Genomic DNA, 24,354 nt, shown 5'->3' on the forward strand with positions numbered 1-24,354 from the left:
TAATGTACTTATTAAAATCTATCCAATATGGCGGCGCCCACAGATGCACCGGCTCTCGCTTTTTTGTGCACACAAAAGTTTGTCTTTGGACTCTTTCTGTCACGACACGGGTCGGGAAGCAGGAAGTTGGAACTCATTTGAGTAGACGATCTGTCACTTTAATTGAGAAAGAAAAGTTGTCCGACACACAAACGGACCCAAAACAAAACAAAGCAGGCTCAAATGCAGGCAAAACTACAGACTAGGCATTTAACGGGATTAAACAGAACTTGCAGGAATCTCTCAGAATGTTACACCAAAGTGCAACAAAGTCCAACAAGAATAAACGGGTATCAAACAGACATGAACAGGTTTTCAACAAGGGTAAACAACGATCTGGCAAAGGGCAGTTCCAAAAAGCACAATAAGTACCCATAGGAGTAATCAGGAAATGCAGGTCAGCCGGTGTCAAGGGGCGGGGCCAGCTGGGCGCTATGACAACCGTGTAGGACATGACCCTCTCCACACATACATTGGCGTTACATCACTACATCCAGCAGGACATCGTTACCAACATCGACACCACATCACCGACGAATTGTCGAGACTGCCGGGTGCTCCGTGGATTGTCATCGGGTCTTGGAAGTGAAGGCGGCATCTGGAGGGGAAGCAAAAGCTACTTTTGGAGAGGACGTCATTGGGCGTCGCCCCAAAATATACGCAGAGACGAAATATGGCAGAGAGGGAACGCAGTTAATTGCACCCGTTCATTCATCCACGTTCAAATTCGTCCATAAGATGCTGGGCTTTTTATGCTGTGTTCTAGTGATTACGTGATGTTTTTCTCGGTATGTATTTTTCCTCTGAATCGACAGTGTTTTTTCCGGCCCCGACTTTGCTTCGGATTCATAACTCTCACAACTACAAGTTGAGTCTATACCTCCTGAAAACCAACTGTGATATTTTTATAATCACAGAGACCTGGCTCAACCCGATGCCACCTGACAGCCAAACTAGAGCCATATTTCTGATGCCAATCTAAATAATATTAAGGTAAACATACAGGTTTACACCCAACCAATATGGCCGCCACTACTTGGGTTGCTTGGATGTTGTCACATGGTTAGGAACAGTCGATTGTGGCCTGTGCAACCCTTAGAGCAGGAGTGTCAAACAGGCAGCCTGCGGGCTAATCAGGCCCGCTAAGTGGTTGAATCCGGCCCACGAGACAACGTTGAGGGAAGCACAAGAGAAAAACGAGCTGCAGGTTGAAATATGTCCACTTGATGTGGCCAAAGCCAGTTGCCTCTCACAAAAATGCTGTAGTTGTATTTCTTTCTCTCTCTCTCTCTCTCTCTCTCTTTCACTCTCTCTGTCTCTCTTTGTCTCTCTGTGTCTTTTTACCTTCTTTTCCTCTATTTTCCCCTCTCTCTTGGTTTCCCCTTTTCTCTTTCAACCGTTCTCTCTTTCTCGCTTTCAATTTCTCTTTGGAATTCTTTCTTTCCCCCTCTCTCACTATTTCTCGTTTAATCTATTTTGTTTCTCACATTCTCTCTCTCTCTCTCTGTCTATCTTTTCCCCTTTCTCTCCTTCCTTCTCTCTTTTATTCTTGTCCGGCCCCCAAAAGTATGTTTGTTCTATTGCGTGGCCCCCGAGTTAAAATGAGTTTGACACCCCTGCCTTAGAGAGTAACTATGATTAAGAGCTATATTAATGAAAGTGTCTTCACTTGAAATGTGTCACTACACAAAACTTGCTACTTCGACGTGCAAAAAACCGCCATGTTTTGTGATATATGAACTTGCTTTATTCCGCTTACAAGTTGCAGAAAACAATAAAAGATATGAGGATTCTTGAAATGGGTGACACACAGATAAACGGCAGAGGACGGAAGAAAGAGATAGGCAGAGGTAGGCGGATGTATCTGGAGGGACGAGTGCCTCATCCTCTTCATTTTCCTTTATGCCTTGTGATATGTTACCCCTGCAGTAAAAAAAGGAGGATTTAGAACAGAGGGGTGTCAAAGATATGGCCCGCCGGCGAGATCAGGCCCACCAACAGATTGGATTTTTTAAACTTTTTTTTGTCTCTCGCTTTCTTTCTCTTTATTCCTCTCATTTTGTTTTTCTCTCTTTTCATTTCTCTCTTTCTGTTTCTTTCTCCATATGTGTTTTCTATCTCTTTCTTTCTAGTCATCTATATATTTCTTTCTTTCTCACTTGTTCCCTCTCTCTCTCTCTCTCTCTCTCTCATTCTCCCATCTTAATTTCTATCTCTTTTTCTTTATCTTTCTTTCTCTCACTCATTTTCTTTCTTTCTTTCTATTTCCCTCTATTCTTCTCTTTCTCTCTCTCGCTTTCTTTCTCTATTTCATTACTCTTTTTTTCTCTTTCTTTCTTTCTTTTTTTTCTCTTTCTATCTTTCTTTCTTCCCCTCTTGCTTTCTTAATCTCTATATCTATTTCTTGCCTTCCATCTCTGTCTTTCTGTCTTTTTTTATCTTTCTTTCTCTCTAACTCATTCTCTTTATATTTCTCTTTTCTTTCTTTCTTTTTTTCTCTTCCTAGCTCTCTTTCTTCCCCTCTTTCTTCCTTAATCTCTATCTCTATTTCTGTCTTTCTTTTTTTCTTTCTTTCTCTCTAACTCATTCTCTTTGCATCTCTTTCATTCATGTTTCCTTTTCCTTTCTCTTTTAATTTGTTCTTTCCATCTCTCTTTATTTTTTTTCTCTTTCTTTTGCTCTCTTTCTATCTATCCCTCTGTCTCTCTCTAATGCTCTTTTTCTTTTTGTATTTGCTTTCTTTCTCTGTCATTCAAATTATTTCTTTCCATTTCTTCTTCTCTTTTTTTCCTCTTTTTCTTTTCTTAACTCCATTTATACTTCTGTCTTTCTTTTTCTCTTCTTCAATCGCTTATTCTGTCTGTTATTTCTCTCTTACTCTTACTCCCTTTTTCTCTCTTTAACACTTCCTTCTTCTCTCCCTTTCTTTCTCTTCTCTCTAATCTACTAGTCTGGCCCCCTGCTGGAGTGTTTTGTTACTACCACGTTGCGCCTGAACTCAAAGGAGATTGATAACCCTGTTGTAACACAGCCAAATACGATAAAAAGAAACTAAGAATTGAGTGTTGCATAACTCACTGTATGTTCAATCAGTTCAGTCATCGTCGTCGTCATCCTCGGGGACGAAGATGTCGTGCTCCTCCAGAAGAGCCGCAAAGTTCTTGCTGATAAGAGTTCCCACGTAGAGGAACGGCACCACCACTGCAGTCATGCGGATAAGACCGAAGGGTGTCTAAAAGGACAGAGAGGAAATATTAAAGGGACAGTGTGTATTATGTGACCACTTGGTGTTAAGTGTGGTGCAACCAAAAACGAGTGCGAAAAAGCACAAGGAGGAATATGAATTAAAGGGATTCGAAATAAGAAAATTGCACCTTTTTTCTCACATTTTTTTTCCTCAGGCTTTTGCGAAGTTTCGTTTTTTTGGGTAACTTTTGCAACAAAATGGTTGAAAAATATGTCAGCTCTCTTATAGGGTGAGGCTTATGTTCTGTCAAATTACCACAATTTAAATTTCTCGACCTACGAGTATTTAGGAAAAATGCATCTCTATGTGATTGTTTATGTATTTTATGCAAAACTAATATTGTTTTTCTTTAAGGAATGAAGTTTCTTAAAACTAGGAGGTACTCTGTAAAACACACTGTGCTCCAATGTAGTTGGAGCAAACCAATATAGCTTTTTTTTAACCACTATGTGTCATGATTACTGATTCGAAAGGAAGCCGTCAGACCGTCTGCGAACCTATGCTCCCCGCTAGGCAAGCTTTGTACTCTTCGACATTATCCTGCCCTGTTTTCCTGCCTGATACCTATTGACGACCTTTTTCTGGACCCGTTTCTGCTTTTGCTCCTCCGCCCCAGCCATCGACCTGTTTTCTTGCTGTCAACGACTACTTTCTCTCGACACGGAAGTGCCACTTCCGCGTTCCTGCCATCTGCTACCTGTGACCGACGATCATCGGATCGTGGATGCAAGCATTGTCTATTTCTTAATAAAAACTGAGTAAAACGAATGCTATTGGGTCCTGTCTCCGTTCCTGGCTTGTGACACTATGAGGTGTTCCATAATACACACTGTCCCTTTAACGTAGGTGGAGCACTCATTATTCTCAAGCAGGCGCTCCGCATCATCATTTACACTGTTTGGAAGGTAGAAAAATTTGTATAGCCATCATAAGAGACTAATAGGGATTGGCAATGTGTGCATCAAACCCGCTTTGTCTGCTAAAAAATCATGTGAAAAGCTGTCAGGTCAAGTCATATTTTTTTGTATAGCCCTTAATCACAAGGAGTCTCAAAGGGCTGCACAAAATACCGAGTCAGTTTTTTTGGCATTTTTTCACATCTAGGGTAACTTAATTAAATGCCTAGAAAATGAAATGATCTGCATTTATATAGCGCTTTTCAAGTCAAGACTTCCCAAAGCGCTTTACAGTGTGCGTCACATTTCCCAACAGCGGCCGTGCAGCCATGTAAGGCACTAACTTGCTTATTTGAGGCATTAGGGGTTCAGTGTCTTACCCAAAGACACTTCGACATGTAACACGGAGGAGCCGGGATTCGGACTGCGATCTCTTGATCCCAAGACGAGTGCTCTACCTCCTGAGCCACTGCCGCCCCCAAATATGGTGTTGATATTCATAGTCATTCTGGTCTAGAAGAGTGGAATGTCTTTCTGGAGAAAATGCTGAGTCAACCAAATCAAAACTGCTGAGTCAGCTTTTTAGGGGCATGTTTTACGTCTAAGGTAACCTATCTGACTGCCTGTGAAAGATGGTGGTCACGCGGAGCAAGAATGGCGGTCGAAACAACACCGAGCGACTCTTTAGTATGCAAACGTGTCTCAAAAGACAGTAGAAAAGGGTCTAAATTATTACAATCAAAGTTATGTTCATGACGTACGATTAAAATAAGAAAACCAGTGTGAATCATGTATTTTGCAGAGCCACAAATACGAATTCTGCGATCTACATGTGTGATTTTTAATCTTGCGTGTGCATCTATCAAGGCATGATTTTTCGATCTTAGTTAAATCGGGGGGCAGCACGGCGGCGCAGTGGTTAGCGCGTGTGTGGCACAGTTCTGAGGTCATGGGAACCTCCTGCGTGGGTTCAAATCCAGCTACCGGCCTTACTGTGCGGAGTTTGTATGTTCTCCCCGTGCTTGCGTGGGTTTCCTCCGGGCACTCCGGTTTTCCTCCCACATTCCAAAGACATGCATTTCAGGTGAATTGGCCGGTCCAAATTGTCCCTGGGTGTGAATGAGCAAATGAGTTGTCTGTCCCTGTGTGCCCTGCGATTGGCTGGCAACCGGTTCAGGGTGTCCCCTGCCCACTGCCCGATGATTGCTGGGATGGGCTCCAGCACCCCCGCGACCCTACTGAGGATAAGCGGTGCAGCTGATGAGATGAGATGAGATAAATCGGGAATATATTTGTTTTTGAGACAAATCTTTGCCCGTATAAATGTTGGGTAGAAATCAAGTATCAAACGACTCAAAAGAAACAACCCTTACTTTTCTGCTATGTCTATCTTCTGCACCTCCATCGAATTGCTGCTTTTTTCTTCGGGCAGGCTGAACTTGTGTACAGTTGAGAATAAAGTCCAACATACCTCTCTCAAAAATTTGATTATTTTATGATATTTTTAGGGGATTTACCAGAAATTTATTGGACCACATCAAACATACCAACCTATTAGATTTCATATATATTGATACATGCTGGGCAGCACGGTAGCGCAGTGGTTAGCGCATGTGCGGCACAGTTCTGAGGTCGTAAGATTGAACCTTTCTGTGTGGAGTTTGCATGTTCTCCCCGTGCTTGCGTGGGTTTCCTCTGGGCACTCCGGTTTCCTCCCACATTCCAAAAACATGCATCTCAGGTGAATTGGCCGTTTCCAATTGTCCCTAGGTGTGAATGAGTGAGTGAATTGTCTGTCTCTGTGTGCCCTGTGACTGGCTGGCAACCAGTTCAGGGTGTCCCCTGCCCAATGCCCAAAGATAGCTGGGATGGGCTCCAGCACCCCCGCGACCCTACTGAGGATAAGCGGTGCAGATAATGGATGGAAGGATGGATGATACATGCCAACCTTTTTAACATTATACAGTAATATATGTATTTTTACGTTTGAAACACACTTAAGTCTTCAAAATATCAAAAAAACAACATGTGCTTGTTTAAAAGCAGTAGTTCAGTTGACTGAAATATTAGTTTTGAGTCCAGATTTGTGTCGTTGTTTGAATTTGGAATAAAACAAAACAGTATATTGTTTTAAAAAAAATCCACAGGCATTTTTAAGGAGAGTAAAGCTGGGGGTGTCTAAAACATTCTAATAACATATTTTTCACTTGTATTCAAACCTTAATAAAGTACTGTAACAGGATACACAAACATCCTAATTACATACTAAATACTGTATGCAAGAATACGTGTCTGTTTTAATTCTATATTAGATCATTCGTTATAACAGGGGGTAATTGTTTATCATGAATGCATGCTAAAACCTTAATCCGATTACTTACATTTCAGTTGATTAAATAATCAGATTGAGGGTGGGTACTATAATGAAACCAGTGTATTCTTGGTTTCGAAAATCTTTTAAATCAATTTAAAAAATATTAGTCAGTCAATTGTCAACAGTTAAATCGTTTAATTTTCACAACACGGTTTGATAGAAACGTTTTTTCCCGGAAAAAAATATAATAATTGAAGACATTCAAATGAGCGTTATTCCAGAAGTCCGTTATTTTAATTACGGGGTAATATGGTTTATTATACAATACAGGAAAAATACTTCCTGGTCATTCCGGTAATTTGTGTAAACAAACGTTCATTGGCTCGTTTGCCTACTGCAGACCCCTAGCAGGAAAGCAATTGGTTAAAGTTGGTGTCATACAAAGTTAAGATCCGCCCATATCGTGAGTCAGACCCTTTACAGTTCAAACTAAGAAGGCGACCTCCAAAAAACACTCACTTTATCCGGTTTCGGTAGAATCGCGCCCGACGACGATGAAACCGCATTGCGGGTCTGCGTCGTCCTGAAAAGATTTGATGTTTTTGACACGTTGTTCCGACCCATTAACCCAACATTCCCGATGTTGGGTCGCAAGAAGGATCGTAAAAGACCCGTCGCCATGTTTTCTCAGTGTCAAAATTGTCAGGATGAATCGTTTGCGAACGAAATGGCTTAATGGGCCGGCTCCCGATCAATAAGCTGGTTTCCGCAAAACAAACGCTCTTTTTCTCTATTTATCTCTTTCCCTTTCTCCCTCTCTCTTTTTCTTGTCTATCTCATTTTTCTCTTTCTTTCCGTCTCTCTTTTGTTTCCCTTTCTTCTCCTCTTTCTGTCTTTGTCTCTTTTTCTCTATATCTCTCTTTCTGAATATTTCCTTCTATCTCGGTCTTTCTATCATTTTTCTCCTTATTTCTCTTTATTCCTCTCTTTTTCCATCCCTGTTTTTCCTTCTTTATTTTTCTTTCTTTCTCCCCCTTTTCTCCTACTCTCTTTCTATCTATCTTCCTTGTATTACTTTTAAAATGTACTGGTATGTTATACAGTGGTTATACCTGGCTGTGATGCCAATTGAAAAATGTTCCATTCTCCAACATTTGTCTCTGGTACTGTGAGTAAAAATAGTGTGATAATAAGATAAAATTTAATGCCTTTCCATTTTCATCTTATAGTTCCACTAAAGTTTATACTTGATATCATCTGTATCATGTGGTCTAGTGGTTAGGTCTTTCAGTAGCTCAGGAGGTAAAGCTTGGGATCAAGAGGTCTCAGGTTCGATTCCTGGCTCCTCTGTGTTATATGTCGACGTGTCCTTGGGAAAGACACTGAATCTCTAATGCCCCTGATAAGCAGGTATTGTCACAGTTGCCATGGCGCCCAATTGGCACCAGCCGTGGCTCTATGACGGATTGGCTTCCCGTCTATTTAGGCTCAGTCCTCTCGCTTAACCTTTGTCAGTCCGTCAACGAACCTCTGCACTGCAAGGCGTGAGTTCTGACTCTGTCCTGTTTCCTGTTGATATTTCCTGTCCGGTATTGTTCCCGTTTATTTAGTCCTGATTAATAGCGGTTTTCAGTTTTGTTCCCGTCTATTTTTGTCCTGTTTATTATTCTCTCCAGATTTCGTTCCCATCTAGTTTGTCTTGTTCACATTAAACCACACCCCCACATTGCATATTACCGTATTTTTATTTTATGTAGCACAGAGGTAAGTATTAGTTTCAGGAGCGAGCAGCAGCAAGTCAACTGCAGGAGAGAGAGTGGGAAAGGTGAGATGGCACAACATTCAGGTAACTTAAAATTAGTTTTACCTGGTTATTTCAGTATGAGAAATTATTTTCCCCCCATTTTCCACTTATTGAAACATAAATATTTTGTTTGTTTGTTTGTACATGATTCAAATTGAATCGTTTCTTCCGGCGCCGTCACGAATGGCAGCCACTCCAGCAGCTCCCGTGTTATTTTCGATTGTTCTCGATTGTTTGTTCTCAGCTCAGGGATGCTGCTGGAAATGTGAATTTCCCTTCGGGGATGAACAAAGTATCTATCTATCTATCTATCTATCTATCTAATTCTGATAACCTGTTTCTATATCAATCCTGTCTGTCCCGTCCTGTCCGGTATCGACCCCATCCGTCCGATATCTGCTCGGGCAATTGGTGTCGATCTCGTCGGTCTCTGGCTTCCTGTCTTTCCACGCCAGACCGCTGCCTAACGTGCATGACTCCCCATTTCCTGTAAAATAAAATCTTGTGTGAGAAGGTCACGTATTTGGGTCCTGATCCTGTTCCGGTTCATGACAGGTAGTTGCTTTGCATGGCTGATGCTGCTATCGGTATGAGAGTATGAGAGTGTGTGTGTGAATGAGTGTGAAGCACATTGTAAAGCGCTTTGGGAGATCTTCATTGACTTGAAAAGCGCTATGAAAATGCAGACTATTTTCATGTTCTTGACCAAGTACAAGACCAAAAAGTTATCGACAGGTCGCATCATTGTCTAATAAGTTCCATGCTTCTTCATCTGTATGTTTATGTTTGTGTGTACTCTATTAGAAATAAACGAGTAAAAACTGCAAACCACAAAGTGTAATGAGATTGTTAAAATTGGGAAGTGGCATTCCAGAACAGTGTTGAATGATCCTGTATCATTTAAAGTGAAATGAACCTATATTTTATGTTGGTAATATCTGAGTATTATTTGTCCTCATGTAGGTTTTAGATCAGGGGATGGTGTCAAAATAGTCCGTGGTTTGCAATAATCTTTGGCCTGTGCTGCCCTTTGAGACTCTTTGTGATTAAGGGCTATACTAATAAACATGACTCGACTTGGCTTGACATTAAATAATAAACAAACAAACAAATAAATACCCCCAACGCTCTGAACCGAAAATCGTTCCATGGTATAAAGAATTTAGAAGTTTTAATGAAGTAAAAGTTGACTTGCTATTACAACGTAATAATATAAAACATTTTCATAATTAACAGTTCATGTCATGGGAACCTGTCGTGGGTTCAAATCCAGCTCCAGACTTCCTGTGCGGAGTTTGTATGTTCTCCCCGTGCTTGCGTGGGTTTCCTCCGGGCACTCCGGTTTCCTCCCACATTCCAAAAACATGTATTTCAGGTGAATTGGCCGGTCCAAATTGTCCCTAGGTGTGAATGAGCGAATGAGTTGTCTGTCCCAGCGTGCTCTGCGATTGGCTGGCAACCAGTTCGGGGTGTCCCCTGCCCACTGCCCGGACATGGCTGGGATGGGCTCCAGCCCCCCCGCGACCCTAATGAGGATAAGCAGTACGGCTAATGAGATGAGATGAGATGAGATTTTCATAATTACTAAATTTGGTGCGTGATGTTTAATTATTATTGGTAATCAGGGTTGGGTAGGGTTACTTTAACGGGATTACTTTCAATTACTTTTGGATTACTCCAATACCAAATATGCTAATAAAAGACAAAAGAAACTACGTAAATAAGAACAAAATGATGACTCACAACACGTGGTAAGCTTTCTCTCCTGGCTTTGATCTATTTGATCTCCGGCAAAACTAACATAAAATGCGACAGAAACAAAATTAAAATAAATCCAAACAGCTTGAATTTTGCCGTTCCATGTGTTCCGTTACTCCAACAGCCTGCACAAAATGTAGTCATTTTATTCATATTTAGTTTTTGTTGTCTTGTATTAGCATATTTGGTATTGGAGTAATCCAAAAGTAATTGAAAGCAGTCAAGTTAAAGTAACCCTACCCAACCCTGTTGGTAATCATGATTAAAAAAAAACCTCTGAAGGGCCGTTCGGGAGCTGAAAGAGTCGGCTCTTTTCAGTGAGCCGAAATGAAGGAGCCGTTTCTTCAAAAAGAGCCGGAATTATCACTACAAAAATGTGGGCGGTGCCACAAAAAAATAACGACGTACGGAAGTTTGCTTTTTGATGACGTCTTGTTTAATTATCTACCTTTATACACAAAATCAAAGTTTAAAATCTTAACATGCTCTTGAAATATGTTTTTTTTTTCTTACATTTTGTAATACGTAGACCCGTCACAAATTTAAAGCACTTATCGTGCTGTCATTGGAAATCTGGTAGTAATGAACAGGGTTGGGTAGGGTTACTTTAACTTGATTACTTTCAATTACTTTTGGATTACTCCAATACCAAATATGCTAATAAAAGACAAAAGAAACTAAATATGAATAAAATTACTCCATTTTGTGCAGGCGTGGGGAGTAACGGAATACATGGGACGGCAAAAATGATGTTGGCAAGCTGTTTGGATTTATTTTCATTTTGTTTCTGTCACATTTTATGTTAGTTTTGCCAGAGATCAAAGAGATCAAAGCCAGGAGAGAAAGCTTACCACGTGTTTTGAGTCATCATTTGATTCATATTTAGTTTCTTTTGTCTTTTATTAGCAGATTTGGTATTGGAGTAATCCAAAAGTAATTGAAAGTAATCCAGTTAAAGTAACCCTACCCAACCTTGCATTTGATGTTAGTTTTGCCGGAGATCAAAGAGATCAAAACCATGAGAGAAAGCTTACCACGTGTTGTGAGTCATCATTTAATTCATATTTAGTTTCGTTTGTCTTTTATTAGCATATTTGGTATTGGAGTAATCCAAAAGTAATTGAAAGTAATCAAGTTAAAGTAACCCTACCCAACCCTGTATGAAATACTATAGTGTATCTAGGCCGTTTTGGTGGTTCCTTTCCAAAACTATTATAATAATGTTAGTTTCTGATTTCAAATTTAAATTAATTTTTTTTTTAAGTATTTCTTTAGCTAAACCGAATGACTACGGGCGGAAGAAGCAATGCGCGCGCTGTCTCCGCGAGAACGCGCGCAGCAGAAGTCGAAAGACGGAAGAAGGGGACGTTTCAGGAAGCTTAAATTGACCACTTTTTTAACCGATGTAATAGATTTCCACAACGTTCCAAAATGAACTTGTGATTTCTTCCAATCATCGATTTAGTGCGCTTAAACCAAAGCTAAACCTCCCCTTCCCCGCGTTGACGTGCAGTCACCGCTCCATCATTTCGCCACACGACCCCGGTGACTTCGCCACTTCTCAAACAGGCACTTCACCTTCCTCAACTCGACTAAAAAGTCACTTTTAATCCGTGGAGCGAGTGTATTTCCACTCTCAAATCCACGGATTTACCCCAAAACACGTTCCAGTCCGTGGGTTAAAAGTTTCTCCGTGTGGGTGTGGAAAGTTGACGCGCGAGGCCTAGTCGACCCGGGACGGTTACATGTGTGAAGAGCTGCCTCGGCCGAATATAAACCAACATGTCGGCCCAGGCTCAAATGCGAGCTATGCTGGACCAGCTCATGGGGACAGCGAGAGACGGTAAGCGCCATGTTTGTTTCTCTGCCGTCAAATAATGTCTCGTAAAACTGTCACGATGCTAGCGTTAGCCTAGCTGCTAGCATTAGCTCGATTGCTAAATCGGGGTCGCATGCTTTAGCAGTCATCATGGTAGCTAGTTACCTGTTGTACATATGTCCAAGCAGAGCAGAGAACTTTCATTATAAAAATCGTGAAATTATTTCACATTTTGTTTATCCAGCTTGCAAACAGCGATTGTGGTATGGTTCAGCGATCTGGATCAAAATCACAGCTTTAAATATGGTCCAGTGCGAGAATTTTGGACATCACAGGAACAGGTGTCTTGAACACACAAGATAACTAAGATAAATGTTTTATTAAATCCGATATGTAATAATCAAGTGAGGAATTGCGAATCGTAGATGGATAGATAGATATAAACTTTATTCATCCCCGTCGGGAAATACACACTTCCAGTAGTATCCTTGTGTTGAAATATAGAATACAAAAATACCCAATATAACGTGTTGTTATAGAGTATTTATATAGTGCTACAGAAATACACACTGTAATAAAAATAGGGTAATATGCAAATGTGGGGGTGGGGTTTAATGTGGGCTTTTACTCCCCCAGGTGGAGTTAAAGAGCCTCATGGCATGAGGAAGAAATGATCTCCTCAGTCTGTCCGTTGAACGTGACTGTGTACAATGTGATTGAAATATTGTTTCCACAGTGATTTAGGATCAAGTACTGTATTAGTATTGTCACACGCAGCTGCCCGTCAATTCCGAGGTCCAGTTCATCTACACCGTAAAATGGCAACCAGGTGATGAAGTTGCAGTTTCTGGGTCAGATCAGCAGGTTTCTCCTGTACTGGTGACTATGGGAACCAGTTTTCTTATGGGGGAGAAAACTGACAGGCTGTACATGCCCAAGACACAATACACAAAGTGGTGCCCAGACCACCCTGGCAGTTAAAGGACCAGTGAACCGAATATTCAAGTAATGTAATGTGATCAAGACCTGTCAAACCTGAGTGACTAAAAGCTCTAGAGGCCGAGCCATAAATAAACTATTCACAACCTTTATTAACCCTCTTGTATTAGGGTCTCCACCGACCTGTTTTGGCTTTTAAATGCATACGAAAACCACATATTTATATGTTGCATCAAGGGATTTTGACTTTGTAAGGATGTACAGATGCTCCCCTACTTACGGAAAACGGTAGATACGAACACTTTTTTCGAAATGTTGAAAAATAACCGGACATTCCTGCAAGTTAGAGTTTGTCTTTGTGTGCACCTTTTTCCAAGTAGAGGGTAGTACTGTAGTGCTTCTTTCCGCTGCTACCGGCATGTGGTACTCTGAGCGGTCATCCTGCATCTACCTGGAAGGAAAAAAATCCTCTTCCTAGTTCTCGTGTAAATATTCTATACTTTATCTCCAGCGCGCTAACAACTTTGACATTTTTATTGTTTAGTATCTCGTGCATCCATTTAATATGGTTGGTGTAAAGTGTAAGGAGGCAAGCCATTTCTTTTTAAATGAAAGTGGAATAAGAAAGCTTGATGCGGTTGAGAAAATGGTTGGATCGCTTTTTCTGCAATTTTTACCACGGAAGAGAAAGTCGCCTAAGTCTTGTAACTCATTTTCCAAAAGTAAGTTAAACTTAATTTTATTTATCTTTATAGAGCATATTGTTTTATGAAATGTTTATTTTTTTTTAATAGAAACAATACAGTTTACTTATAAAAGCCTTAAATATACTTATATAAACCTTAAACATACAAAACAGCACTGAAGCAACTTACGAACAAACTCAACTTACAAACGATTTCAACAAAATAAAGTGCCACTACATTATAAAATGCTTGAATTTAAATTGTTACATTTGTATTTTTAGGGTTGGTTTTGACCCGGCTATAGAAAAAATATCAAACAAAAACTGAAATCATAAGTACTCTCAGACAACGTAGTTAAAACCAAGCCCCTCTCCCACTCTTGTGAGCTTTAGGGTATTTTCATTTTCCTGTTTTTCTAGAATATCTACACTCAAATAAAATAAAGACTTATGAAGACATGTAAGGCCAAATCGGTATAAATCTGGTAATTTGCAGAGCATTTCTTCAGACCTTTCAGATGACAGTAAGCCTGGGGAGTATGGCATCATAATCTTGACACCCTGTGATGCCAAAACCAACTATATCTGGAATTTACAGATTTGCACAAGTAAAACGGCAAGTGGCATCTCTGAGGAAAAAAAAGATAACTTGTATTATTATAAGTGTATTAATGTGCTGGCCTGGAAAAGAATGTGCGCCACCAGGCTGTACTTGCCCGAACCACACCATAGTGGTGTTCCTATGACCCATGTGGTTAAGGGATCTGTGATCAGAGATATTAACATATAACATATGTTATTAAAATTAGGGGGAAAAAGGATCAAGCAGATGCATTGTAATGACCCGCAATAATAGTCAGGTAACAGAAAACCCTTTTATGTATTTATATAATTATTTTAATGTACATTTTACTTTCCTTTTTTAAAATCAAAATTAAAGGGTATACTGCCTAAAATAGGCCGAGACTCACACCAAAATTATAAAAAGCCACATTTTGATGGATAAAGAAGCCAAGCAAGGTAACCAAGAGATGAGGAAAAAAGGGTCATGTATTATTGTTATAGTGTATTTTGTAGCTTATTTAAATTACGGGTTGCCATCGACCCGCTTACATGAGATGTGTTACCTAAAAGCTAACACAAGAAAAGGGCTAAACGTGTAAAAATCATCTAAAGGTGATGTCCCAAAATAATGTATCATTCTTCACCGATAAATTTACCGCCTGGGTCGTCGCTGCGCCACCTGTGGCAGGTTTCCCTCAGATCTTTGAAAAGTCTTAAAAGGCATTGAATTCATTATTCTAAAGATAAGGCCCGAATTGGCATCGAAATGTCTTAAATGTAATTTTCAAAAGTCCTAAAAGTGTTAGCGTAATAATAGGATTTATATTTGTTTGAACTAAAAATAATAAGTGACATTCATCAACTGTTTTTTTTAAATAATTCACTGATTTACTTTGGTGGCAACATAACATGACCACAATAACAGAACTATTAAAATGGTGATTTGGTTTCAGTCGGGCTTTTAGAACGGGTTCTACCCGCAGCACAAATTGCAACTTGGGGCAGAGATGTTTACTTTGGACCAGTGTACATTTGATAAGCAGTGGCTAACGAAAGTTATTTGCCATGGCTAAAAGCTGTGCCAGGTAATGCGTACGAGGTACGATTCATTGTGTGCAAGAAATATTGTGTTTATTTTGTCTGTTTCAATTGTGGGTTTTTTTGTTTCGTAGACTTGATCCTAAACTTGATTTTAAAGGGCATTAAAAAGTCTTGAACTTAACTTGCCTTAAGCTGTAGAAATACTGCTGTGGTCTGTGTTAGGAAAGTACAGTCTGGCTGCGGCCATCATTCTCGGGGCAATTTTTGGGGTTGGGACGCATGACACAGATGGCATTGGTAGCAGGAGAATCTTTCTAATCTGACTCAAATACAGCACCATCATCATCTTGTCGCCGTTGTTGTCAGTGAAAAGTTTCATCCCGTTCTTCAGAGATGAGCTTTGCTGTTGCAGCGCACTTTACCCCTGAGGCTTTCTGTCATGCATATGCCGATATTAATGGAGCATCCTAAATCACTGTGGATACACACTTTTAACTGCTGATGAGTTTTTGTTTTTTTTGTTTTTTGTTTTCGTTTTTTTTTTTATCTTCCAGATTTGATTTTGGAGTAAGAATAGCGGTGCATTCGATTGCGCTAAATAACATTTGTTCTGAAAACATTTTGGAAGTTCCACAGAGATGCTTCAAGATGCCTTTTCACTTCCGCTTAATTTAGAAATTTCAAGTGTTTTCAGAACAATTTTTAGCATTAGTGTAAGCCGAAACTCAAATCTGAAACGGTGGAAAAAAGTTTGGGTATATTTAAAATCAAAATGTGTATTATTATAATTACCGGTTTTGCAACATGTAGATGTAGTCATTCTCTCTTACCTGCGGATGTTCCTTAATGTCCAAATTCAATGCCAATAATCACAAAATCAAACCAATTTGTTCACGCATGTGAAATTTAGTAAACAATGGCCTAAGAAAATCATGCAACTATATAGTCACAATCATCAGTGCGTTTGGGATTGGATCAATGTAACTTCCATTTTCTGCCTTTAATAGGTGACACCATGAGGCAGAGAATTAAATTCTCAGATGATCGAGTATGCAAAAGTCACCTTCTGGATTCCTGTCCGCATGACATTCTTTTGGGCACTGTGAGTACTTGTTCATTTTTACACTCAGATCCGAAAGATCAAAGTTTTTGTCATTAATTATCTTTCTCAAAATGGTGTTGATAAGTTTGTTTGCTGTTGTCCTTTGGAAGTGAACTGAAAACAATGCTGTAGATATTCAATGTAGACACTTTAATTGATATGCAGATGTTTGTATTTCACGTTAAGTTCGGGAAGCTACCTTTCGCCTCTAAATTCCTAATTTCTTTTGTGATTTAGGGCTATACAAATAAAAATGACTTGACTTGACTTTTGTCCAATATCAATCACAAGGTATTTATCGAGGTAGTATTAAGCACGTACCTTTAGCTTTGAAAATACTCTGTGCTTTATTTAATAAAGTTGCATGCATGCATTTTCCAATTCACATATTTCTTCCGACCCTATAGAGAATGGATCTTGGAGATTGTGTGAAAGTCCATGACTTGGCCCTCCGAGCAGACTTTGAGATCGCCTCCAAGGAGCAAGAATTTTTCTTTGAACTTGATGTAAGTCACCAAGACAATTCTCATTCCACAATGGTTAACCTCTCTTCGATAATGTTAAGGACAGGAACTTGCAGTCACACTTCAGTATAAAGCAGTTGTTTGTCTATTCTGAAGATTAATTTTACACACTTTGACATTTTATAATCTTAAGATATTACTCAATACATGGTCAGTACCAGTGGTTCTCAACTGGCCTGACTTCAGGACCCACCATTCCACCCTAATGACAAGCTGAGACCCAAATCAAGAAAAAAAAAATCCACTTTTCAAACGTATCCAAATGATTGTGCAATTTAAAGCAGAGATTTTAGTTTATATTTCCTTTTTTTCTCTCGAAAAAACAAGTGACCAGCAAAGTCAAAATGACTTCAAATAACTTATAAGCCTACATTTATAACTGTTTTTAAAGAGCCGCAAACCAAAAGTAATTCAAAATATTGATAAAGGGTGTACCTAAACATAAATAATTATTTGTGTGGTTAATAAAGAAAAACTAAAACATCTTCATTTTTTTGGACCATTTACTGTACCTTCCAGCAGCCCTTTAATGGAAGACACTCCCACACTATTTTCTGTTTTTGCAATCATTTCTTCCTTCGACTAGACAGTCACTGTTTACCTCTTCTTCCCCTTATCACTAACTTTCTTTGGACTCCTTACAATGGGGGAAAAAAGGTAATTAAAACAAACAAAATTACAATAAAATGAGATGTGGTCCGTCTCAAACGTGCTGATGGAGGATGATGGCTGAACAGGTCGATGAGATCAAGCAGGACATTTTGCCAGCTACTTTTAAGGAGTTTAGTTAACCCTCTGTGTTTTTTCTTCTTGGCATTATTTTGCCAAAGCAAGGGCCCGCTACCAACTGAAAATGGGTCCATCATTTGAGAAACACTGGTTTATCAAGTTTAACAAACAGTGAAAAGGTTCTACCTAATTATCCATTCTGTTGTTTTTAGGCTGCTGAACACCTTCAGACTTTTATCGCCGACTGCGACCGCAGGACTGAGCTAGCTAAGAAGCGATTAGCAGAGACTCAAGAGGAAATCAGTGCTGAAGTAACTGCTAAGGTAATAACTGAAAAGTTGCAACTACCACAGTCTGCTATAGGCTGTTAATTAAAAAATATATATAAGATGATCTGTTTTTAATGGCCTAGGCTGAACGTGTACACGAGTTAAATGAGGAGATCGGGAAGCTACTCGCTAGCGCTGAGCAACTCGGAGGTGAAGGCAATGTAGAAGAGGCTCAAAAGATGCTCGAACAAGTGGAGCAGACCCGTATCTTGAAGAAAGAAGCAGAGGTAAGCAGACGTATGAAATGCTTTGCTCATTCAGTGCCAAGACGTACAAATACAATTTGTACGAAGCATTGTCCCTGAGTACCAAAGCGTAAAAATACATTCTTTATGCTTAAACTATTCTTAGGTCTTTGGTGCAGCACTTCAGTGAGTATCAAGCCTCTGGGAATTATTTCAGTAGGCTAAATCACCACCAGATGGCAAGAGCGGCTTTGAATAGATCTTTGTCAACACACTTCGTACCTTATTTTTTTGTTTCCTGTGTCCACCGTATGGCAGTGTGTTGGCAGCCCATATGGTGTGTACGCACTGTGTGATGAGAAAAGCGAGGATACAAGTGCAGACAGTTTTCACGATTCAAAGCTTTATTCATTCGATAAAAGATGACGAAGACCCCTCATCGTAGGGTAGAGAGAGTAAAGGGTTTCGTGCACTTCCGTGATCGCCTTGATGACCCGAATGATATGATCACGTCACTGGACAACACTGGGGGCTGACATTTCTTGCAAAGTTCATGCATCAGTTCAGTGTCCTTGCAATAAATTGTTATTTTGCATTGGTTAGATATTAGAAGTATCATATATATGCGCAACAAAGTGAAAATTCTGCTTGATATGCATCTTTTCAGCAAAAGTTATCCTGAAACGAGTAAGAAACTTAGAAATGTTCAACTTTTGTTTACTACACAATTGTAAAAACTAGAAGCATACTTTTTTTCCCAATAAAAGATGAGGGTTCAAGCTTCCTTTTGATATGTCCTATGCCTATTTGGCTACAGAAGTATATTTTCTGTAGGCCCTCAAAAATTGAGTCAAAATGGCAGAACTTGGCTCACACCCTACCCTACACTTCCCATTCGAGAGAAACTGCTGGCAACTGAATGAGTTAATGGCCGGTACCGTTAAGGCTCATATTGATCGCAATTCAGATACAATTGGTCTTATTTCCCCTCCCTTGATTACTTTCCAGGATGTTTACAGAAATTCGATGCCTGCCTCCAGTTTTCAGCAGCAAAAGCTGCGCGTCTGCGAAGTGTGCTCGGCCTACTTGGGTCTCCATGACAACGATCGCCGTCTCGCCGACCACTTCGGGGGAAAACTTCACCTGGGCTTCATTGAAATTCGGGAGAAGCTTGAAAAGCTTAGGGTAAGGCGCTTCAGTGGAGGCCCATTTTTAACCAGATATACTTGGGGAAGGTTTAAGGGTGTTTGAAAAAGCATTTTTACCTGAAAATTTTTAGTTGCGCGCCGTGTTGTTTAGGAGCTTTATGGTAGCGCCCCTCCTCCACTGCTTCATGTGTGAGTGTGTGTCTGCGCCACACCAGAGGAGGAAAAATCCGTGTTTTAACGCAGCCACATAAACACCGGCGCGCGATAAATGAATGAATCATGACGGGTTCAGCCAGCGTGGAAAAATGACTGGGGCTTTATGCAAAAAAATGACCATGCTGTTAGTGCTAGGGCTGCGCTGTTTGGGGACCGAAAACTAACTGCAACTTCTCAGACCAGTATTGAGATTTTGCTGTTTTCAAAAGAAAGGGGAATTTTCTAGTTTTTTTTTTTTGTAGTTATTTAATCGCAGTGACATTCTTTAACTTGAAGCAAACATTTCTCTTTACTGGGGAGCTATTCTTAAGGTTTCTGTTTGCTGACCATTATTTACAGTTTGACTCGCAAGGCCAATATGGTGGTTGATTAGTATAGCATTCTGCTTGCAAACTTTGCCTCGCCTTTACAGAGGCTGCACTACTTACGAACAAGATAGGTTCCAGGCGATCGTTCGTAAGTTGCTTCAGTGCTATATTTTGTATGTTTAAGGTTTATATATGTATGTTTAAGGCTTGTATAAGTAACCTGTATTGTTTTGTACTAAAAAATAAACATAAATGAATATGCTGTATAAAGATAAAGTTAAGTGTAACTTAATTTCGGCAGATAAGCTTCAAGAGGTCCTCCTTCGTGTTAGAGAGTGGCCGTAAAAAAACGATCCAACCATTTTCTCAACCGCATCAAGCTTTTATATATCACTTTTATTTTAATTTAAACGGCTCGCCTCTTCTTTGCACTATACACCAACCATATTGAATGGATGGGCGAGGTATTAAACTATAAAATGTCATATTATAGACAGTACTGTATAAGTACAGTAACCTGTATTGTTTTGTACTAAAAAATAAAATTTCTTAAAATATTAGTGCTCTAAAGAGAAATAAAGTTGAGTTTAACTTACTTTTGGAAGATGTGCTTCAAGAGGTCCTCCTTAGTGGTAAAAAGTGGCTGAAAAAAAAGCGTTCCGACCATTTTCTCAACCGCATCAAGCCTTCTTATTCCACTTTCATTTAAAAAAAAAGGGGGGGGGGGGGGGGCTCGCCACTTTACACCAACCATATTGAATGGATGCACGAGGTATTAAAAGATAAAAAAGTTCTCTGCGCGCTGGAGATAGTGTAGACATAGATGGTATAGAATGTTTACACACGAACTCGGAAAAGGAACCGAATTGTTTTACTTCTGCGTGGATGCGGGGCGTCCTCTCACAGCGCCACATGCCGGTAGCGGCGGAAGGAAGCTCTCAGTATTGTCCTGTACTCTGAATAAGTTGCACACAATACATCTAACTTACAGCAATGTCCGGATATGTTTCGACATCCTGAAAAAAATGTTCGTATCTACCGTTTTACGGAAGTCGAATGGTCGCAAGTAGGGGAGCGTCTGTATTGGATAGTGCTGTTAAAATTTGCCTCTGATTGGCGGGAGCTGTTAAAACCCAAACGAAGGGGGTAAAACACAAACATTGGGAAAAATGCAGTGTCTTGCAATTACACGATCGCACTATGTCACATCGCATTATGGATTAGATTTTTGGTATACGTGCAGCCCTCGCTGGCTCAACACATCCCGGCAGTCTAATCTACTGTAAATGTAAGTATTCCGTTTTTCAAAACATCATTGGTCTCGTCTTCTTTCCAATGCAGAAAGCAGTTGAAGAGAAACAAGAAAAACTGCGGAACAGACGAAGGGAGGAGCGGGAACGAGATGACGACCGGGACAGGCAGTGGGAGATAGAAAGGGAGAGAGAAAAGGAACGGGAGAGGGAAAAGGAACGGGAGAGGGAAAAGGAACGGGAGAGAGAACGAGAATGGGAGCGGGAACGGGAGCGGGAACGCAGGAGGTAAGCGGTCGTCTTCCTGGTCATCATATATCATATCTAATCACATGTTCCCACCAGGTCGCGGTCCAGAAGTGGTGACCGATACAGGTAATTAAGTCTTTGTTTTCATTTTAATCCCTCCTTTATTTGGACCTTTCTTCATGCTCATTTTCTGTTGTTTTTCTCTATCCAATTTCCTTAGGGACGGAGGCAGTTCGTCTTCTCACCGGTCAAGACGCCACCGCTCCTCTCGTTCGAGAGAGGAGGCCGGCGACCGGGAGCGAGAGAGAAGGCATAGACACAAGGACAGACACCGTTCGCACTCTCATTCTCACAGGCACAAGAGAAAGAGGTGAGGCTATCAGTACCTGATCCGATCGTAAGATGGTGCAATATTGTGATGTGTTGTGGGGGAAAATATTTTTACTTTCTAGCGATAGGAAGGAGCTTTTGGTTTTTATTTACAGAAAATAAAGGTTTGGATGGAAATGAGCTAGAGCAGAACCAAAGAGCCATAATAGATAGATAGATAGATACTTTATTCATCCCCGAAGGGAAATTCACATTTCCAGCAGCATCCCTGAGCTGAGAACAGTACAATAATAAAGCCAAAAGAATACAATATACAAATACCCAGTGTGACGTGCAAATGCCCACTGTAGCGTGTTATTTAGAGTAACTAAATAGTGCTTCACAGAATACATATTGCAGTAAGATTCGGTAATATCCAATGTAGGTGGTGTGGTTTAATGTGGGCCTTTACTATGCCGGGCGGAGTTAAAGAGCCTCATGGCATGAGGAAGAAAAGATCTCTTCAGTCTGTCCGTAGTACAAGACAGTGACAGCAGTCTGTCGCTGAAACTGCTCTTCTGTCTGGAGAGAATGCTGTGTAGTGGATGCGATGGATTGTCCATGATTGACCTCAGCTTTTTCAGTACTCGTCTCTCAGCTACTGTTGTTAGGCTGTCCAGCTCTTTGCCCACAACAGAGCTCGCTTTCCTAGCCAGTTTATTGAGAGGAGAGGCATCCTTCTTCTTGACGCTGCCTCCCCAACACGCTGCCGCATAGAAGAGGGCGCTTGCCACTACTGTCTCATAATAGCATTTATTTATGTTGTAGATTCCCATACTATACTTTTTAAGACCATTTTCAGGAACACCGCCAAACCCGCTCTCCAGAGAAAATCAAATTTTTCGTCTTTTTTTTCCCCCACTCTTTTTCCACAAATTTATGAAATAGGAAAAATGCCAGAGCACTTATCAACAAATATACCACTTTAAACTTCTCTCCCTCCCACAATTACTTAAGGTCATTGAGGCTCATTTTGACCTTCACGTTTTCATAAATAATGGTTTGAAAACAATGTTAAGCAGAATTTTTATGTAAAAATGTCACAAAATACTGCAAACAAGGAAACTGACGTTTTTACCTTAGTTGCAAAACTGCGCTGGGCAGAAATAATTGCGCTGTGTTTCTAGTTCCGCCCACCCCAGCCAATCAAATTGGTCTGTATACTTGGCTGGTGTTTCTGGCTGTTTACAGTTTTTCTGTGGGTTTTAATTTAAGTTTCTCAACAGTGAACCTGAATTGTTGAATGAGTTTCCATTTAAAGGATTCCTTTGTGACGTACAACCAAAACTGGGTCTGTTGGTGTCGCACCATGATTGTAAACTATAACGGGGGGTATGCTCTTATTATACTGGAACGAACCATTCACACATTAGTAAAATTAGCTATGTGCGCACTAGACTCTAATCTGCGCTCATCTGAATTGGAACACTATAGATTAGAATTGCATGAGTATAATTTTATCTCTGAGCCATATGTATCTAAACCCTGAGCTAGACTTTTTTTCATTTATTTGTTTTTCTGTACTTAAATTTATTGTGGGCCGGATTAAACCATTGATATATTTACATCTATCAAATTTGCCACGAGATGCACTTGAAGACATCTGCCACAAACCGGGTATGTTTTTGTCAACCGTCCTCACAGGTCCTCCAGAGAAAGATCGTCGCACACCCGCGACGTGGCGCCCTCACTTTCCCAGGAGAGGAGTCAGGAGGCCTTGCAAGAATGGAAGGACAACAAGGCGGAGTACAAAGACTGGGAGGACCAGGATAGGCCCAACTCCCCGGGCGTGGCCAAGGCGAGGGAGCGCGAGAGGTCCCTGTCCTTAGAGCGAGACCGACATTCCAGCTCCGAGGAGCGCGAGTCGGGAGAGATTTGAAGAGGAAGAAAAAAAAGCACGTCTCGGTGTCAATCCGTTGTATTGTTCTTGAGACATAAATGCGTATTAAGAGTGGGCATGTATATATTATGAGGAGTTATGCAGATGAGGGGGAGGTTCGCAGTTTCACGGGCAGAACTTTTATATGACTTTAAACATGTTCGTGTCAAGTTGTTTCGACAGCGAGGGAAAGTCTGTTGAACTTGCGCTGATTTCTTGGTAATCATTAGCTCAACCTGTTCGTTCTATTCGGACTATTGCATTTCAGCAGGGGTTGTTCGGTAATATCGGTAACCACCAAAACGTATTTTCATTTGGAAGGAGATAGCAAAAGCGGATAGTTTGAAAGATATGCTGCAAATTCAAGATGCTAAAGAAAGAAATCAGATCGAGCAATTGTTGCTCACTCGCAAGAAAAAATGTGCATGTTTACATCCTAAGAAGAAGATGGGTGTGGCAAGTCGGGCTTCTTTTTTGCTGTGCTGCCATTAAGTGTAATAAACTTCTAGCTTGATATTCATTGTTTTACACCTGGGGGTTTCAAGAGTCCAAAGATGGTTTTCAACCAAAAATGCTTGGATAACAAGTCATGTTTCTTTGTCTCAAAGGGCTTCCCAGACTATCGCAAACTACAGACTATTATGACACCATCCCTTGATCTAAAACCTACATGAGAGCAAGGAAAATGAAACCATGAGAAAGGACTGCACATGGGGTCATCCCCCTTCTAGGATGACCAAGATGCAACGGGTTTTGCAAAAACATAATACACAAAAAGGGCATTTATAAGCCATAGAATAGAAGTGTGTTTTAAGCCTAGATTTAAACAGTTCCACTGAGGTTGCAGATCGAATCTAAGGGGGAAGAGCATTCTACCAAAGCCAACACACAGAATAAGATACAAATAAGAAATGGAAGAAAAAAAAACATTAAGAATGAATAGGAATAAATTCCATGATC

General features: G+C 40.3%; 2 protein-coding genes across 2 annotated transcripts; one reads left to right on the top strand and one right to left on the bottom strand.

Moving 5' to 3' along the window:
• Positions 1 to 1,763: 1,763 nt before the first annotated feature.
• Positions 1,764 to 7,192, bottom strand: LOC148360690 (essential MCU regulator, mitochondrial-like). Its single transcript, XM_088341586.1, has 3 exons — positions 7,016 to 7,192; positions 3,118 to 3,271; positions 1,764 to 1,962 (listed from the first exon to the last, which is right to left on the bottom strand). Exons 1-2 carry the CDS (start codon positions 7,175 to 7,177, stop codon positions 3,134 to 3,136), a joined length of 300 nt encoding a protein of 99 aa, XP_088197712.1. The 5' UTR covers positions 7,178 to 7,192; the 3' UTR covers positions 1,764 to 1,962; positions 3,118 to 3,133.
• Positions 7,193 to 11,363: 4,171 nt separating this feature from the next.
• LOC148360691 (putative RNA-binding protein Luc7-like 1) lies at positions 11,364 to 23,908 on the top strand. The gene is made up of 10 exons (XM_088341587.1): positions 11,364 to 11,901; positions 16,114 to 16,208; positions 16,616 to 16,714; positions 17,674 to 17,784; positions 17,874 to 18,017; positions 18,984 to 19,160; positions 20,989 to 21,185; positions 21,243 to 21,272; positions 21,367 to 21,516; positions 23,160 to 23,908. Exons 1-10 carry the CDS (start codon positions 11,841 to 11,843, stop codon positions 23,392 to 23,394), a joined length of 1,299 nt encoding a protein of 432 aa, XP_088197713.1. The 5' UTR covers positions 11,364 to 11,840; the 3' UTR covers positions 23,395 to 23,908.
• The last annotated feature ends 446 nt before the right edge of the window (positions 23,909 to 24,354 follow it).

This window comes from Urocampus carinirostris, chromosome 8, assembly GCF_059441175.1.
Source record: "Urocampus carinirostris isolate Australia breed hairy pipefish chromosome 8, RoL_Ucar_1.0, whole genome shotgun sequence".
Lineage (NCBI taxonomy): Eukaryota > Metazoa > Chordata > Actinopteri > Syngnathiformes > Syngnathidae > Urocampus > Urocampus carinirostris.